At 36.3% G+C, this 20495-nt stretch overlaps 1 protein-coding gene across 2 annotated transcripts in view; it reads left to right on the forward strand.

The window, feature by feature from the left end:
• DCAF10 (DDB1 and CUL4 associated factor 10) overlaps positions 1-17033 on the forward strand; it is a 46096-nt gene extending 29063 nt beyond the window's left edge. The window contains exons 4-7 of one of the 2 annotated variants that reach the window (XM_036856576.1): positions 7323-7525; positions 9209-9322; positions 11667-11812; positions 12742-17033. In XM_036856576.1, coding sequence (XP_036712471.1) covers positions 7323-7525; positions 9209-9322; positions 11667-11812; positions 12742-13110 — 832 coding nt within the window. In that variant the 3' untranslated portion in view covers positions 13111-17033. The remainder of the gene's footprint in view (positions 1-7322; positions 7526-9208; positions 9323-11666; positions 11813-12741) is intronic. The other variant, XM_036856577.1, reaches the window with a different exon arrangement.
• Positions 17034-20495: the final 3462 nt, after the last annotated feature.

Here is a 20495-nt window from a genome sequence, read left to right on the forward strand (position 1 = left end):
TGGACTACGAAGTAAGTCTCAACCAATATCAAAGAATTGTTACCACACAAACCATTTTCCCTGATCCCAGTACAGTTTAATGAACAACAGGTAAATAAAAATTCCCAGGTTTGGAGACTTATAAACTTACTTCCTAAATAATTCATGGTTCAAAGAAAAAAATCATAGTGAAATCAGGAGACAGATAGACTAAAAATTAATGAACTAAACATCTTACTCAAAAAGTCTGAAAAAGATAAAAAAGGGTAAACCTGATGAAAGTAGATGTATGGAAATGATATCTTTTTTTAAAAAAGCAGAAATTAATGAAATAGAAAATGAAATAGAGTAAAGATTTTTTAAAAGCCTGCTCTTCTCTGATAAGATACATTAAGAAAAAAAGAGAGGACACAATCTTAGCAATGAGAAAGAAGACAATAAAAACTATAGAGTAAGATAATAAGATCAGCTTTTGCCAATATACTTGAAAACTTTGATGAAATAGTTTGCACAAAAAAATACACCTATGCAAAACTGATCGAGGAAGAAATAGAAAACCTGAAATAGACTTATTACCAGGACTGATATTTAACCATTATGCACTGGTTCAGCTGAAAAGGTTGTTAAAAGATTGAACTTCTTCCATACTAATTGATAAATAGTCACTGTCATGAATCATCCCCACGTGTCATATCCTGGCACCTTCTGGGTACCGTGGCACCTCTTCTAGAGATACTTTCCTCAAGCTCTCTCCCTATGATCTAGTAGCTGAAGCCCCCCTTACATAGCAGACTAATCGCAGGATCCAGTTCCAGCACTGCCACCTGCATCAGCTCTAGTTAGTTTTCATGCAGGGCTGGTTATTTAAATATTTCGAATGTCACTTCTGCCTTAGCTATTAGAGAAATGAAAAAAATCAATTAAAACCTATCTACTGGGACTTCCCTGGTGGTCCACGCTCCCATGCAGGGGGCTTGGGTTCAATCCCTGGATGGGGAACTAGATCCCACATATGTGTGGCAACTAAGAAGTCCGCATGCTGCAACTAAGACCCAGCACAGCCTAAATAAATTAATAATAATAATAAAAGATTTTTTAAAAAAAAGAAAGAAAAGCAGCCCGCATGCTGCAATGAAGATCCCGTACACAGCAACGAAGACCCGGTGCCACAAAATAAATAAATAAATATTTAAAAAAAAACAAACCTATTCTACTAATAAAACAGCAGCCTGTCAATTTTACAGGTGACTTCTACCAAATATTACAAGAAACAGAACATTCCAATCTTATTAAACTGTTCAGATTCCAGAAAAATAGAATTTTACCTCAGGTATGACCTTGATAGACAAACTCAAAATGAAAGGTCAGTCTGTACTATGAATGTAGATGTGAATATCTATAAAAGGGAAATTGGATCCTGTAAGATATTAATCAAAATATCATGACCACATGGACATATACACTACCAAATGTAAAATAGATAGCTAGTGGGAAGCAGCCCGCATAGCACAGGGAGATCAGCTCGGTGCTTTGTGACCACCTAGAGGGGTGGGATAGGGAGGGTGGGAGGGAGGGAGATGCAAGAGGGAAGAGATATGGGAACATATGTATATGTATAACTGATTCACTTTTGTATAAGCAGAAACATAACACACCATTGTAAAGCAATTATACTTCAATAAAGATGTTTAAAAAAAAAAAAAAATCATGACCAAGTTGGGTTTATTCTAGAAATGAAAAGACTTATCAATAGAAATTCTATAGTATAATTCATCACACCAGGTTAAATAGAAAAATCCATATGATTGTTTCAACTTAAGAATAAAATTCAACATTTGTTCATAACTAAAAAAGAAGGGACATCATTACCAACCTTATAAAAAAATAAAAGGATTACAAAGGAATACAATGAACAACTCTATGGCAACAAATCAGACAATTTACATAAACAAATACCTACAGAATCACAAATTACTTAAACTGACTCAAGAGCAAATAGAAAATCTATAGATCTACTGACCTACATAGCAAGTAAAGAAATTGAATTGGTTTAAAATTGAATTTTAAAATCTTCCCACAATGAAAAGCCCCAGTCCAAAAGGCTTCACTGGTGAATTTTACCAAACATTTACAGAATAAATAATATTAATCCTTCACAAACTTTTACAGTAAATAGAGGAGGGGAGAGCACTTCCCAACTCATTTTATGAGGCTAGTATTACTCTGATACCAAACCAGACAAACATCATTAAGAATAGAAAACTACAGACCAATATCCCTCTCCCAAAAATTTGATAAAAGTCCTCAACAAAATATTAGCAAATCAAACCTAGCAACATATATAAAGGATTATATGTCACAACCAAGTGGAATTTATTCCAGGAATATAGATAGGGTTGGTTTAACATCTAAAAATCAATATAATACATGACATTAATAAAGGTCAAAGCCCATATATATGATCATCTCAATAAAGTCAGAAAAAGCACTTGACAAAATCCAACACCCATTTGTGATAAAACTAGGAATAATAGGGAACTTCCTCAACCTGATAAAGGACAGCTATGAAAAACCTACAGCTAAAATCATATTTAATGTTGAAAGACTAAATACATCCCCCCTAAGACTGGGAACAAGGCAAGGATGTCTGCTCTCACCACTTTTATACAACATTATATTGGAAGTACAACTGCACTGGAAGTACAGACAAGAAAAATAACAGGCATCTAGATTGGAAAGAAAGAAGTAAAACTATCTTCATATGTAGAAGATATGATTTTATATATCAAAAATCTTGAATTCACAAAACTACTAGAACTAATAAGTTCAGCAAGGTCATAAGATATACTAGATTAATATATAAAAATCAATTGTATTTCTATTCATAAGCAATGAACAGTCCAAAAATGAAGAAAAAAATTCCACTAATAGCATTAAAAAAGAATAAAATACATAGGAATGAATTTAACAAAAGAAGTACAAGATTTGTATGCTGAAAACGAAAACGTTGCTGTAAGAAATGTAAGACGACATAAACGAATGGAGAGACCATTCCATGCTCATGGATTGGAAGACTCAATATCATTAAGATGGCAATTCTCTCCAAATTAATCTATGGATTCAAGGCAATCCCTATCAAAATTCCAGCTGCCTTTTTTTTGGACAAATTGGAAGACTCACACTTCCTGATTTCAGAAATTTCTACAAAGCCATAGTAATCAAGACAGTGTGGTACTGGCATAGGATAGACGTCTAATGTAAATTAAGGGAACAGAATTGAGTCCAGAAATCAACCCTTATATTTATGATCAGCTGATTTTTCAATAAAGGTACTAAAGTAATTCAGTAGTTCAGGAAAGGATAGTCTGTTCAACAAATGAAAGTGAAAAGAAAAACTACAGGATGGGATATATTTGTAAATCACATCTGCTAAAGGATTTGTGTCCAGAATAAAGAATTCTTCTAACTCACTTATATGTATTCAGATAACCCAATTTAAAAATGGGCGAGATATTGACATAGACATTTCACCAAGGGTGATACACAAATGATTAATAAGCACCTGAAAAGATGTTTGACATCATTAGTCTTAAGGGAAATGCAAATTAAAACCAAAATGAGATACCACTTCACATCTAATAAGATGGCTTTAACAAAAAAGACAGCAACAAATATTGGCAAGAATATGGAGAAACTGGAACTTCATATATTGCTGGTAGGAATATAAAATGGTACAGCCATTTTAGAAAACAGTTTGGCAGCTTCTTAAAATGTTAAACATAGAGTTGCCATATGACCCAGCAATTCCACTTCTAGATATCTACCCAAGAGAAATGAATATATATGTCCACACAAAGAATGCTTATAATAGTGTTATTCATAATAGCAAAAAAATAGAACCAATCTAAATACTTATCAACTGTAAAAGGATGAACAAAATGTGGTATATCTATACAATAGAATACTATGTGGTACTGAAAAGGAGCAAAGTACTGTTATGTGCTACAATATGGCTGAACCTCAAAAAAGTTAAGTGAAAAAGCCAAACCAAAAGACAACTTATTGTATGATTCTATTTATATGAAATGTCAGCAATAGGCAGGAAGTAGATTAGTGGTTATCTGTGGCTGGGAGTAGGAAAGGGAATGACTGCTAATGGGCAAGAGTGATTTTTTAGAGTGATGAAAATGTTCTAAAATTGGATTGTATTGATGACTAGACATAGAAGGAAACTGATCAAAAGTAGGCACTAAAAACCTATAACACAGTTTTAAATGGTGAAACTTTAGAAGTTTTCTCTATAAAATCAGGAAGGAGAACATGCTTGCCATTACTACTGCTGTTCACTATTGTTTTGGGTTGGAGGGAGGCAGGGTCCTAGTTGGTGCAGTAAAATAAATAAGGATTGGAATATATAAGGATTGGAAAGGAAAAAATGAAACAATATCATTCTCAGATGATATGATTGTCTGTATTAGGGGCTGGCAAACTTTCTATAAAGGACTGTGTAATAAATATTTTAGGCTTTGTTATATTGTCTCTGAGCAGCCATAGACAATGCATGAATGGGTATGGCTATGTTCCAACAAACTTTTTATATAAAATCAGGCAGTGATCCAGATTTTGCCCATAGGCCACAGTTTTTAGACACCTGGTCTATATAGAAAACCCTAGAAATTCTACTGACAGATTATCAGAATTAATCAGCATTAACTAAGATTGTTAGATACAAGATCAAAATGTAAAAATCAGTAGTGTTCCTATACATCACTACAAACAACTCAAATTTTTTTTAAGTACATAGTTTTTAGTAATTAAAAAATTTAGTTGGGGACTTCCCTGGTGGTCCAGTGGTTAAGACTCCATGACTCCACTGCAGGGGGCACAGGTTCGATCCCCGGTGGAGGAACTAAGATCACGCATGCCATGTGGCGCAGCCAAATTAAATAAATAAATAAATAAATAAATAAATAAATAAATAAATAAATGCTCTTTAAAAAAATTTAGTTGGTACACAGGAATAAATTGCAACAGAAGATCTGTATAACCATTATGGAGAAAACTGTAAAATTTCATGTAAGTTATTGTAAGACCTAAGTAGAATCTATGGATGAGAAGATTCCTCTAAAATTAAATATAAGCAAATTTTAAAATGAAGGGTATAAACTCATAAGATGGGGAAATAGGAAAGGAAGCAATGACAATAAAGTTTTAAAATCTGGAAGGCAGGAAGATGAGTGGCAACCGACTCAGCAACTCACTTAAACTTACTTATTAGTAAGTACAAGAAAGCTGAATCCTAAACTGGCAGTGGGAAAAAGTTAAGAACTTAAGAATATTTATACAAAATCCTCAAAAATCACAGGAACTGGCAACTCTCGGTACTCTGTATCAGAAAGGGTAGCTAAAATAAGGATTCAAATGAAAGATATTTAAGAACTTATATCTCCTCCCTTAATCCACACTGCTGGGCTATTTACCTTCTCGCATTTCAGCAGGAATTTTGAATTTTATTCTCTAAAGAGGTAAAATAGAGAATATCTGTATTAAAGGATGCCAGACACAGTTGAAGGCTTGGGTACCTTACCAAAATCAGGGGGATTGAGTGACCATATGCACACTGAATATTGAATTTAGAGATCCTCACAAGTTCTTTCGGTTAATGAACTAAAGGTACTGACATTAGGAGTTCCTCAAAAAATGGCTTCACCCTATTTAGTGAAGCTCAAGCCTACCCTTGCACTCAGAGTTCCCAGTCAGCTTTTTAGTTCCCCACTCTTAATTATGAGCAGACAGCCAAACATAATCAGACATTTGACAAAAATTTCTACGAAAAGACTTACACAAATGGGGAGATATCTTGGAAAAAGTAGAGACTACATGGGGAGAAGAAAACTTAAAATTTTAAAAACCTATCAATATCCTCAGAGAGATAGGAAAAGTTATTGCATGCTTGAAGCACTGCATGCTGACTGAAGGATGCTACAGAAGAGAGAAACAGAGGGGACTTTTAAAGTACTGGTATTGTTCTACCTCTTAACATGGGTGATGAATCACAGCTGTTCATTTTTCTTTAAACTCTACATATGTTTTATTTATGTACTTTTCTGTAGGGATGACAAAGTTCACAGTTTTAAAAATAATAAAAAAGGAAATAAAATGGGGACTAAAAAACATAGACAAGGAATAAAAATCTATTCAAAAGATCATACAGATTTGAAATAGAGCCAAATAGAACTTAAAGTAAGGAAATAGAACTATTGAAGTTTATAAAAACAAGTAGCAGACACAGCTTAAAAAACAGGTATAAGAAAGATATTGAGGACTTCCCTGGTGGCGCAGTGGTTGAGAATCAGCCTGCCAATGCAGGGGACACGGGTTCGTGCCCTGGTCTGGGAAGATCCCACATGCCGCGGAACAACTGGGCCCGTGAGTCACAATTACTGAGCCTGCGCGTCTGGAGCCTGTGCTCCGCAACGAGAGGCCACGATAGTGAAAGGCCCGCGCACCGCGATGAAGAGTGGCCCCCGCTTGCCACAACTAGAGAAAGCCCTCGCACAGAAACGAAGATCCAACACAGCCATAAATAAATAAATAATTAATTAATTTTAAAAAAAAAAGAAAGATATTGAAAAATTACCAAGATGGCAACATATGCAAATGAGGAGATAGAAAACATGAAAGAGCAGTTATTAGACAAGGAGAGTCAAATGGGAATGTTTCAAATATCTATCTAGAGCTCCAAAAGAATAGAGAAAATAGGTGAGAGGCAATATTGGAATAATGATGGAAAATTTTCCAGAATATATAAATAATATGAATCTTAAGATTTAGAAAGTCAAATGAATCCCAATGAAGATAAATGAAAAGAAATCCAAATTTACATGTCATAGTGAAACTGCAGTACTCCAAAACAAGGAGAAGATCAACCAAAGGGAAAAAAATTATCCAAAGTAACAATTTGACTGATAGTAGGCTTAAAAATAGCAACACTAGAAGCCAGAACTCACTGGAATATTATCCTCAATATTCAGAAAGAAGTAACTATCAACCTAAAGTTATAGGCTCAGCTAAACCCTTAATCAAAGAGTGAAATAAAGATTTTCAGAACAATAAAAAGTGAGAGTTTATCTCAACAAAATTTTAATATACTTCAGAAAGAAATAATAATCTTTAAAAAAAAGTTAGAGATGGAAGGAGTGGTGAGCAAAAATTTTTCATGTGTATAAGTCTGAGTATATACATCAAGTGTAAACTCTAGTTTGAAGGGTAAAAATATGACTATCACTGAACGCTTATATTTATGATAACTCTAGGTTTTGTTGGTTTGATTTCTTTTGTAGGTGTACAGAAGATGGGTGTCCACATAAGAAATTCTTTCACACACGTTTTCTCATGCGAATGAGATTAACACCAGATTGTTCCAAAATGTTGATCTCAACGTCCTCTGGATATCTCTTGATTTTGCATGATCTTGACTTAACCAAGTCTTTAGAAGTAGGCAGCTATCCCATTTTGAGAGCAAGAAGAACAACGTCAAGTTCAGGTAAGCTTTCCTTTTTTGATTAAAGAAAGTTTTTTCTAAATAATCTCAGACATGGGGATGGTATATGTTTCTATTCTGAGAATGATAGGAGAAAGAAGGGAAGAAAGTTAAAAGATATTCTTTGGAAAGCTCAGTAATAGCTTTTTTCCCAAGGAAGTGTAATGATCTACATGTATCTCTGACATAGTATTAATTTGTGCCTCTGTATCACAAATGATCTAGGAAGAATAACTTCTAACTCTAAAAAAAATTTCTGTAGCCCTCTGCTAGCCAGAAAGTCTTCATCAGTATTTGTAGATCATTATTATCTCAAAAATTAGTGATGGCCCAAAGTACTGTCAATCTTTTTTAAGTTTTTCTGGAACCCAGCAGAGCTGTTAAGTTATAGTCAATATAGAGTTTTAATTTTAAGTCTGTATTGCATCCTAGACTTTCAGATGTCCAGACACAGGTAGTTGGTGCCATCTTATCTCATGACCTATAAACATCCTCTTGCTAAAGCCCTGTTCCTTTTCCTGTTGCCAATTCCACTGGACTTAAGTGAAATGGGGGCTCAGGAAAACTTTGTACTACATTACATGATAGAGACTATATTATATCTACCTTTAGGAAGAAGAGGGCTGATATAGGAACATACTCATTAGTTATAGTATTGTGTTTATGAACAAGAACTCAGAAAAAAAATACTTAAGCATTTGGAAAACATAATGTTCATAAATTGTTGTTTAAAATCAACTTCAAATGGTTGGAATCTTTCTCTATGCATGGGGCCACTTCTGAAGACTCCTTTGGGAATGTGCAGGCCTCATTGTACTGCAGTTGCCTAATTTCACTGCTAAAAGTAGAAATTCAAGTTTTACCAACTTATTTGCAAGCAAGGGATTTCATTAATATGCAAGTACAGTCCTTTTCATTTCAGATTTTTTTTAGGTTAAACATTAATAATCAACTTTAGCTTAGTGAGAAGTAGTGATTTAGAAGGTCTAGTTGGCATGTTTTGCTTAAAAACCAGGAAGGTTTTCTGTCTTCTAAAGGTAATTCTGATACTTAATACCATCCAAAGAAATTAGATTAATAAGAAGTCCCCACAGAAATGTGCGGCCACAAGAAAAGTGTGAAATAGAGACTGCTATTTGGAGTGAGACATCAGACTCACCTATCTGATATTCATTTTATTTTCCCAGATTTCAATGTTAAGTTTGTATTGCATTTCAAAGATAGTATTCACATAATTTCAGTAATGATGATAGAAGTTGTTGGTATGCTTTAAGAAGGATCTGTTCATGTTCTCGGTAATGGACCTGTTGTTTGGATGCCATTCTAACATAAAACAACAGGCTGAACAGCTCAGTTTTCATTCTTGCTGAATTTTCTTGTTCCATTTCACTACAGAAATGATGGGAAACCTAAGATGTTCCTATGTTTATTTGGTTTTTCATTTTTATTTCACTTAAGGAAGTCATTGATGTAAAGGGTTTTAGAAAGGGACTAGGCCTTAGATTGGACATTCCAAAGAGCTATCTTGCCCACCTCAGTCTTTTTTATAGGCCACTTTTAGGTGGATATGTACTTGCCATGTTTCAGATGAACTTTAACAATATGGTTCAAGTAGATGATTAAAAAGTTAAGAGGCACTACCAGAGTTTTGCTAGCTTTACTGTCGGAACGTTTTGTATTTTCAAGATCTTACCACTTTGTCGAGTTCATCTGGTCCTAGAGTTTCTGGTTCACCTTCTCATCATAGTGATTCCAATTCATCTTCTGAGAAACACATGTCACGAGCCTCACAAAGAGAAGGTAGGTCAAAAGTTGGATTTCATAATCTTGAATATAGATTCTAAAATAGCTTTTTTTGGTTTGATTTTAATCCTTAAAAATAAAAGCCAATAGAGATGAGGCTATTCCTTGCTCCTCAGTAACATTTTCAAAAAGCTAACCAGGGAATTCCCTGGCAGTCTAGTGGTTAGGACTCAGCACTTCCACTGCAGGGGCATGGGTTCAATCCCTGGTTGGGGAACTAAGATCCCGCATGCCACACAGTGTGGCCAAAAAAAAACAAAAAACAAACAAACAAAACCCCAAAAAGCTAACCAGTCTCTAGGGTTGAATATCTTGGGCTTACATTTTTGTTGGAATTTGAACTTTAGTTTTATTTTCTGGATTTAGTTTGGTCTAGTTTGGAGAGGGAATAGTTGGGAGATATAGACTCCAATCAAGGTTGTTATAGAAATTAAATGAGACTATGCATGTGATAGTGCTATGTAAATATAAAGGGATGAGTTTATCAGGTGCTTGTGAAAGTTGCCTGGTTCCAGCCCAGCAGACTTTTTGCTTTGCCATTTCCTTATCTCAGCAATGCCTGGCAGCCTCAGAGGGGTTGTGGGATAAAGAGCTATAATCTGGCCCCACTCTACTTTTGCCAGTTTTTCCCCAGCCAGTCTGGGAGAACTAGCTGCTCAATCTGTTCTATCCACCCCTTAATTGAAATGCTTTCTACCTATGCAAATTTCACTCATCATCCCTCTCCGTACTAATTCACATCTTAGCTCTTATAGCACTTTTTGTTTGTTCTCCTCTTGATGGACTGATGGCCAGATATATATATTTTTATAATTTTGGGTCACCTTTTGGAGATAAGCATATCTCCTACCTAGATATTTAGAGGCAGGACTATACTTAGACTTCTAGTTAGTGTTTTCCCTGGGGGGCCTCATCTGGTAAGTGCTCAATAAATGCATTCTTGATTACTTTGCCTGACTACTTCCAAGAATGGTTTGAGAGACCTTCCTAACCTAAACCTATAGACTATCCACCATCCTGTCCTCTGGATGTTGAAGACTATGATGTCTCATTTTAAGGTTAAATATTCCTCCTCTTAGAGATTTATGCCCACATATGTAACATTTCTCCTGTGGATTCTTAGGGATGTAGTACAAATAAAAGTGAAGTAACTTTGGTTCAAGTAAAATTAAGGAGGCCCTTGACCCTCCAGTCTTCCCTACCCCATCTCCACCCTGGCCCTGTATGGTTTCCCCCTTTTGCCAGCTCTTGAGCAACCTCCAAGGAGCAGAGCTCAGAAACCACTGCTAACTTATTCAGAATGGGTTTCTTTTCTGCTTTTGTTATAGATTTTCAAAATTCCTGAAATAGGGTTTTTTTTTTCTAAAATTGTTGTTAAGGTTCAATCACATGTGAAATAATTATTTAGGTATAATTTGGTTGTGAGAATGTAATTTAGATCGTCACAGGTTTCTGTCAATGCTACAGTAATCTAAAGGGAAGCTTTTAAAAGAAGATAACACATCTAAGTGCAAAATAGTTCACGAAGGGTCTGACAGAGGCAGCTCATTATCTTTAAAGCAACTCCTTCTATAGGCAGAGAAGTGTTGAAATATTTCTCTTGATAATAAATTTCTAAGCTGCTTCCTTACAATGTGTATGAAAGTGGTTCTCCACATACTTGAGGGATATGACATACTCCCATTTGTAACAATGGCTCACTACAGCAGTCAATTTCATTGGGAGTCAGGTAGAAAGAAATGATGGGCCATAGCAGAGTACCAGGAATATGTACAATTGGCAGTATCTCCCACCCCTTGTTTTGACATGTCTCTGTGTGAGTTGTCCTCTCTTACCTCCAAAATTATACATTGATTTGTTGTTTATAGTACTGTCCTTGGGGGCCATAAGTCCTGCTCCTTGCACACATCTTTCATCTATATAAAGGCAGTCCTCATGGCTTCCAGGTATTTCCTTCTCTGGACTAGAGAGCATCAGGTCCTCTGAGATGAGAATTGTTGTCTTTTACTTTTCCAGATTCCTTTCATGTCACATAACTTGAGATGTAGATCCAAATCAAAAGGATTCCTAGTCAGCTTTAACACCTTAGCCTTAGGTTATTATTGATTCCTGCTGCAGGAACTTGGATTCTTTAGTTCTATCATACACCCCTTCCCCCATACCCACCCCAAAGACACATACCCCATACGTTGAGGGGCACCATGGTTTTTTACATGTGGTAGCATAAGGGGCAGATGAAGGAATAAAGGCATGAGGGTGGCTGCCAGAAATCAAAGCTTTGATGAGCTACCTTAGTCCTTTGATAATACAAATTCCACATCCTAATTTTCTCATATCTCAGGAATTTCACCACGAAACAGTCTTGAAGTCTTAACCCCTGAAGTTCCTGGTGAGAGAGACCGTGGAAATTGCATCACATCGTTACAGCTGCACCCAAAAGGCTGGGCCACTCTTCTTCGGTGCTCAAGCAACACTGATGATCAGGAGGTATGGGCAGCAGCACTCCACCTTCAATGGGGCTGACTGAACAAACTGCCATTGCCATGTGTGCTCATGGTGTCTTTATCCCTTCAAAATCCTTCCTCCTCTCTGGCCTGTGTGTGGCAAGCAGGAAGTACTTTAAAGGAGTCATCAGCTCAGATTGAGCCCAGCTTAATTCTTGTCTCCTTCATCTCATTGTAAAAAACCCCTTATACAGTAAACATAGGACTAAGCTAAGCTGGCTAAATGGGAGGTTTTGCTATAAGCCAATGGAGTATTATGATTTCCTCTTTTTAAAAACCAGGGAAAGCTTTGGGAAAGGAAGGGACTGAACTGATAACTAGGGGAAAAGATCTTATATGACCTTATGATTCTCCTTACTCTGGAAAGCAGGAGTCTTTCCAGAGCTAGCTAGCTAGCTAGCTAGTCACTAGCTCTCGAAGCCACAGCTAACAGAAGGAGAGAAGAGTCTTTGAAGTGTGTAGGAGGAGAGGTATTCTAGGGCTTAGATGTCTTAACCCTAAAATATCAAGATTCTTGTTACTCTCAGAAAAGGGAATTATTACTTCAGAAGTCACAGTGGCCTCAGGGAATAAAAGGCTTTAAAGTGTCATAGTACAGAATAACCTTGATATGAATGTAGATAAGACAGTATGGGACCTACAAGTTTTGTTAGTTGGGAGAGGGGTAGCATTCATCTGAATGATTTCTTGCAGCAACTCTGTAGCTTTGGCATTCTGTGGAGCTTTTTTTTAAAAAAAAAGATTATCTTAGCACTGTTTGGGACTCTGTAACTTTTTGTTTTTTAATTAGTTGAAGTATAGTTGCTGTACAATATTGTATAAGTTACAGGTGACAGTACAGTTATTCACAATTTTTAAAGGTTATACTTCATTTATGAGGCTCTATGATTTCTCTCTCTTCTCTCCCTCTAGTGGACTTGTGTCTATGAATTCCAAGAAGGAGCCCCCGTGCGACCAGTCTCACCTCGCTGTTCTCTACGACTGACTCATTACATTGAAGAAGCCAATGTAGGCAGGGGTTATATCAAAGAACTTTGCTTCAGCCCTGATGGGCGAATGATTTCTTCCCCACATGGCTACGGGATTCGCTTGTTGGGATTTGACAAACAGTGCAGTGAACTTATTGACTGTTTGCCCAAAGAAGCCAGTCCCCTGCGGGTGATCCGTTCTCTGTACTCTCATAATGATGTGGTACTGACGACAAAGTTCTCTCCAACGCATTGTCAGATCGCCTCCGGGTGCCTTAGTGGACGGGTTTCTTTGTATCAGCCAAAGTTTTAGGCACAACTTACATCAAATAAGGAACTCTTCTGGTGTTTGAATTATATATTACTTCAATTTAGGTGAAGTATTTTCTTTTTAGAAGATCTTAAAAGTTTGGGTCAAGATCCTAGTTCTTATGGGTCCATGAACACACCTGTGACCTGAGTACTTGGTCGTCCAGCATCACAGGGGCATCGCCAAGTTAGACTCCAGGCAGCACCATCTTTTTGCAGCATTCCTAGGCTCCTGCTGATCTGTGCCACTGAACTCCAGTTCTGCTGGTTGTTTTGCATGGTAGCTCTTGTCAAATTTCTTTCTTTTAATTCTCTTTTCTGTTTTTTGATTTTGGTGTGAATTTTGTGGACATTTGGCAGGAGTTTTGGTTGGATTAGGAGAAACTCGTGATGCTAGTGTTGAATAAAACCCAGAAGTTTGATGTTGGCATACTGGTTGTTGAAAAGAAATTTCATCTTATCAGTATACTTGGCCTTTTAAAGTTGCTGTTGTTTCTCTATAATGAGCACAGATAATGGCATTATTCTTACAGCTGTTATAGTTTTGCAGCAAAATGTCTTTTAAGTTTCCTGTTAAAATTATACATATTTTTCACCGTGAGAGGGATTTTGTTGTGAAATTCTAGAAAAAAAATTACCACCTCTCTTTGTAGTTTATTTGTATGAATTTTTAAATCTGTAGCATGTGTCCTTACTTGGTATTTTGTTCCTGTCAACAGCATTAGAAAGGAAAAGAGAAGGAATGGGCTTTGGTCATTTCTATTGTATAGAAGAGGATTTGTTTATTAGATTATACTCTCTATCTGGCCACACAGTGATGAGAACAATGTGGCTTAGATTTTCTGTTTCCTCTGCCAGATTATTTGAATCACAGAGGATGACAGGTGGATGGAAAATCGAGAGTAAAGACGTTGTGTTTTTCTCATCTTCCCTGAGCTCAACTCTCTTACCATTAATGAAGGGAGAACTGTGATTGTCTTCAAGCTGTTGTCATAACTGTGGTGGTCCGTGACTTGGGTGTCATGACTAAGACCTTTTGTTGTGTTTTGTTATGGAACACAGCAAGTAAAAAGCATCACGCCGGGGCCAGGCATAAGGCTAACTACTCTGCTTTTTTGAAAAAAGTAAGCAGCTTTTTTCTAGTCTCCTCCACTTTGAATGGGACTGTCCTTAGAAGAGATTTGCCAGAGGCTGGAGTAATTTGAGCCACATGCTAGCTTTTTCCCTCTTAGAACACATTCTCTTAGGCCAGTGGTTCTCAAACATTAGGGTGCATTATAATCACTGGGGAGCTTGTGAAAAATAGAGAAACCTGGCCCTCACCTTAGGAGGTTCTGATTCAGCCAGGGAGAGGACAGGAATCTGTATTTTTAACACGAACCCCAAGTAATCTGTATTCAGGTGGTTCCTGGATCACAGCTTCAAATATTACTACCTTAAACATCAGTAAATATTTCTGTACCCATCAGGTGCTTAACACAACTCCCAGAAGGTGTTTTGATTATTAAAAAAATAAGCAAATAAAAGCAATTTTAGAGGTAGAAAGTAACTTGAATGGACTCAATCTCGTTATTAGATGAATGAGAGAAGTTAAGTGACTTGCCTAAAGTCATCCTGCAAAATTAGTGGCAGAGCCAGGACTTGAATTCAAGTCTCTTAATTCCTTGCTCAGGGCAATTTCTACTGTATTATGCTGGCTGTTAAAACAATGACTTATGAACACTTTTTTTGTCTTTAAGTTGTATTATTGTGAATACCTTTAAACTGGCCAGTAGATTGAAAAAGGAAGGCATGGGAGTATCAATGCTGAGAATTCCAGCCATAAGAAGAAAAGTGTTTTAAATCTTATAGAAATGTTTAAGCAACCCAAATACATGAATAAAAATGACACTTTTTGTAGAACCTGCCAGACAGCCATTCACACATGTACAGAGGTTACATCTCACTTGGATAATGTTGGCTCTGGGACAAATTTTAAAAATTAGATTTTTCTTACCATGGATATTAAAAAAAAATTGGAAATTTTTTAGTCATCAAAAAAAGTACCCACAGTGAAAACACAGGTTTGCCATAAACTTTCTTAAAAACAAATATTTAAAAGAAAATAAAGTTTTGGAGACAAAAACACCTAATGTTGACATTAAAAATAAGCTACTAAGTACAATGGTTGTATTGATAATCAAAAGAAGTTTCCATATATCGCATCTCCTTGGGAGAGCACTCCATGTCAGATGCTAGGCCCAAATGTTGCCCAATTCTAATAAATTTCAGTCCATTATTCTAGGATATCTATCATGTGTCAAATAATGTACATACTTTACTACTAACTCTCACAAAAACTGCAAGGTAGGTGGCATGAGCACCAATGTACTTTGGGGGAAATGGAGGGTCAGAAAGGTTGATTTGCCATAAGTCACAGAGCTGGCATGGGGTGGCAGCACTGAGATTCAAACTCAATGTTTGTTTTAGTTCCAAGCCTGTGCTTACTACTCTACCATTTTGCCCTTTAGTTTGTAAAGGATGGTAAACTGGCCTGTTAATTTACTTATTTAACACCCTCTGGAAGTGGTTTATTTCAGAGCTGGCTCATCTTCTGCACCACGCAAAAGAACATTTACAAGATAGACAATTTCCATTAGAATTAATGCCATAAACTGCAGGGCACACATACGGTCCGTTCCTAACTAAAAACCCTCATGTAGGGTAAGTAGCTATAAAATAAAGAAAAATGGAGGATTAATAGCCTTATACAAAAACAGAGCCTCACAGATAAGAATTAAAAATTAATAGCAAACTCAACAAAACCTTTGTCCTCTCTGAGGTATTGTCATGATTAGAAAGTCATCAGGGGATATTAATCAAGGAATTAAGGGGCATCAGGAATGCCATACTATTGGAGGAGATTACACTTAAAATTTCAAGATCCCATTTCACTCAGTGTATAAAATCTAATCTGGTGTTTTTAACTCTAAAATTTTATTTAGTCATTTTTATTCATGATAATTGGTAAATGTATTATAATTGATAATATAATTGTTGGTAAGTATAGTATAAATTATACATCTGTTTTAAAAAGCTTTCTGCAGAACAGTATATTTATGGCAAAGCTATGTTGAATGAGTTTAAAAACATCAAATATACAGTAGTTCCTTATTTTCAATTGTGAAAATGAAGTGGCTGATGCAGAAGAGACCTCTACTTTTATCTTTTGAAAATGTCTGTGGTCTTTTTTCTCAGAAGCCCAAAGAGCATGTATATTTTGTTTCTCCTTGTTACATCCCTGAGAAGAGGCTATACCAAAAATTTTAGGAAAACAAGCATGGAAAAGGTAAATCACATATTCCTCACTCCTATGTCTAGAACCAAGATCACATCATATCATTAAGGCTGTTTTCTAGAAAGTGCAATATAGCAAAAACGCTCTGAGACTCTTTTAGGAGCCTAGTGTTTCCCATATTAGAATATATGGTGTTGGCATCCATAAGAATCTGTTAAGCTTGTGTTTAACAGGAGAAATGGTCTGATAACTTACTGATGACAATCATCCCCATTTAATGACCAGCAGTCACTGAGAGCTAAGAAAATTCAGTAACACAGTGTTGGTCATGAAGGAAAGCATATATATTAATGTTGGGATAATTAATGCATATATCTTAAGTGCCAAAATTTAAAACTTGTAATTATTTTTGATGCAAGTCTTTCAGATATGTCAGTATACCTACCCGCCTTCTTCTTAAACAGCATGCTCAGTACCATTCACTTTTTCATGATGAAAGTAAAAGTTATATTCATGTGTTATTACAAATATCTAATGAGCTCTGATGTATGTAAAATAATTCATAAATTGTAAAGGGCTATAACAAATTGATATTAATTATTATAAAGTGATTCCCTCAGCCTTGAGGTATATATAATCATTTGCCTCAGATTCCTGGTGTGGTTTTTGTTTTTTTTAATTTAAAAAATTTTGTATCTGCTAAGCAGTTTGTTTTGCTTATATAGTGGTCTCCTACCACACTATCAATATACCTGCCTCTAACAGGCTCCCCACTTCCTTCTAATGTGCTGTGTTCATCTGTTATGAGCTGGGACGTGAGATAACCAAGCCTGCTTAGTTTCTAATGGGCTGGATGAGCTCTGGGTGCACAGTCTGTGAGACAGCTCTTTTGGTTGCTCACCAACTTCCTGACAGGTTCACAATAACCTTCTGGATAATAGTTCCCAGTTAAAGCCCAAGCTAGTGATTTTTTTCAGTTGCCACTAAGTAAAATACTACAAGCTAAGGATGCTGCTAGATTAAGGAGAAGCAATGTACCAAAGTACAAGGAAGCAAAAACAAAGGCTCTGTAGTTGCACAGGGGTCTTTCATGCTTTTAAGAAAAAAGAAGAGTGCAGAGGGAAAAAAAAACCAGTGAAAATCCAGATAGACTTAAGAGTATTTTTGATGCCATTAAACTGTCAGTAATTATTAAAATACATGGTTAAAAAATAAAATAAAATATATGGTTAAATTATCACACATTGTACAAAGACACAGTTAAGTCTCAGTGCAAAATGAGAGTGTACCGAAATTTATACCCTGAACACAATTCTTAAGAATTTCTTCCATTCAAATGATAATGGAAATTAATATCAAAAGGAAAGTCTCAAATTTACCTGTATGCCGCTTTTTTAGTTGTAAATGAATTAGTGATAGAAAAATGGGTTTTATCAAAAGCTCCAGGGAATACATCTCACATGCACACACCTCCTCTATACATGTGTATATAAATGTCACTATAAATGAAAATGCCAGAGATAATAAAATAATTTTAAAAATTTAAATCTGGTCCAAAGTACTTAAAATAGAATTGTCAGCTTTCCCGAGTTTTTTCCTCATTTAGATTTCATGGTTTTTACACTAGAAGTTGAATATTTGAATTTTCTTTTAAATTTCATTGCATCTTCCATTTCCAAATTGTGCTTTCTGATAAATTTTAGATTCACATTTTCAGGACATTTGGAGTATTCCAGATAATATGCCAGACACCAGAAAGTTTTCTCTCTAGATTCTGAGGTGCTGTTTCTCACTAGATTCTCATGCCAGACTGTAAGCTCCTTGAGGGCAGGGACTCTTATTTATTCTTCTATTCCCAGTGCCCAGCAGGATCAATAAATTATTGTTGAATGAATCAAGTGAATCTTCACCATATGTGGCCTCAAATTTCCATGAAGCCAGAATTGTGATGTGCAAATTATTCAGTACTACAGGAATCCATCATTTATTATAATGAACAGACTATTCATGGGAGTAAGATTTTGTTCTGACCATAGGTCAGAAAAACTAAGCATTTCTCATTGATTTGGAAAACTGCGAAGACTCAGTTTTTCATTCAACAAACATGTGACTCCCTACTAGATGCCTAGTCTAGAGTTCAAGGGACAAAGATAACTAAGGTTTTAGTATTCCTATAACTGCAGTTGATATAGACTTAGATGCAGGGCTGGCTTCATGGGTATGTGACCTATGTAGTCATTTGAGGGCCTGCACTGAGAAAAGCCCCATGCTTGGTTTAATGCTCTGCTGAAGCCATCTTGAAATTCTTAATTGCATTATAGTACCTTTTACCTACCTTCTAGTAAAGATATTCACATTCATTGAAAACTAGCCATAAAGTGAATGATTTAGTAAAATAACTTCTAAAATCTAAAACTGAAACAAAAGTACCTCCCTCCCACAAACTTTTTTAACAGATCAAATGTTCTTTATTTCAGAATTAGAAAAGCTTTCTAAAAATGTGACAAGTTTTTACCTTTTCAATTGAGTTGTTTTTCAAATGGATGGTAGAATTGTAGGTGAATTTATCTACATACATACCTACATACAATTTTAAGGTTTTAATAAACCTTTTATTAATATATGCACTGAATATTTTAATTTAAGTCTACCTCATAATGTGCTTTTAAAAAATAAATGCTACTTTGAAACATTTGCCACACTTTTTGTGTGTGGTTAACCTATTTAAAAGGTTGATGGCGGGCTTCCCTGGTGGCACAGTGGTTGAGAATCTGCCTGCCAATGCAGGGGACGCGGGTTCGAGCCCTGGTCTGGGAAGATCCCACATGCCGCGGAGCAACTAGGCCCGTGAGCCACAATTACTGAGCCTGCGCGTCTGGAGCCTGTGCTCCGCAACAAGAGAGGCCGCGATAGTGAGAGGCCCGCGCACCGCGATGAAGAGTGGCCCCCGCTTGCCGCAACTAGAGAAAGCCCTCGCACGGAAACGAAGACCCAACACAGCCAAAAATAAATAAATAAATAAAAATTTTAAAAAAAAAAAAAAGGTTGATGGCAAACTTGCATTGCAGTGGTTAGGAATCTGCCTGCCAATGCAGGGGACACGGGTTCAAGCCCCGGTCTGGGAAGATCCCACATGCCGCGGGGCAACTAAGCCCGTGCACCACAACTACTGAGCCCACGTGCCACAACTACTGAGCCCACGCACCACAATTACTGAAGCCCGCGCGCCTAGAGCCCATGATCCGCAACAAGAGAAGCCACTGTAACAAGAAGCCCGCGCACCGCAACGAAGAGTAGCCCTCCCTCGCCACAACTAGAGAAAGCCACACACAGCAACGAAGAACCAAAGCAGCCAAAAATAAATAAATAAAATAAATAAATTTTAAAAAGATTAGGAGACCACCTGGGGCTAGATTAAGGGAGTGCAAGTCCTGTTCACACCCTAATCTTGTCAGAGACCCCACCTCTGGAAAAAACAACAACAAAAAACTTGCATTTAGCATTAGTTTGAAAATTTTTGTTTACATTTTGTTCACTTTTAGACCAGAATCAAGCATAAGGCTGTGACAGAGGCAGTGGCTTGGTGGTTCTTGTTAGTGATATTCTACACTTTTTTGATCATGTAACTCTTAACAGAAAAAATTAGAGAATACACTCCAAATTTTGATCATTTATAAATTATCTACATATTGTTATACTGATCTATTATGTACATTATAAAACATGTATAGGGAAAAAGGAAATTTTAAAAGGATAAGATGTTTAAAAAATCAAAGTTCTACATTACCTCTTGCACTTCCAGGGTTCACCTTGTCCTTCCACTGGCATATGCACACTTCATTTTTTGAAGCCTACTGTTCTAAAACATAGAAATGGCATTTTGCACTGAAAACACACTTACTAAGATCTGAACCATTCACATCTGTTCACTAATGTTCTGGCCATTTACAAGTTTATTTGATATGAATCGTGTGTAGAGTTGTATAAATTATTCAGTGAAAATTATTCATACCAATAGGAAGCATAGTTGATCAATTTTTGTCAAGCTGTATACAGTGATTGGTTCTCATATAGATAAATTTAGAACATGCTATTTTTCACACTGTTCCCTA

This window comes from Balaenoptera musculus, chromosome 6 (assembly GCF_009873245.2).
Source record: "Balaenoptera musculus isolate JJ_BM4_2016_0621 chromosome 6, mBalMus1.pri.v3, whole genome shotgun sequence".
NCBI lineage: Eukaryota > Metazoa > Chordata > Mammalia > Artiodactyla > Balaenopteridae > Balaenoptera > Balaenoptera musculus.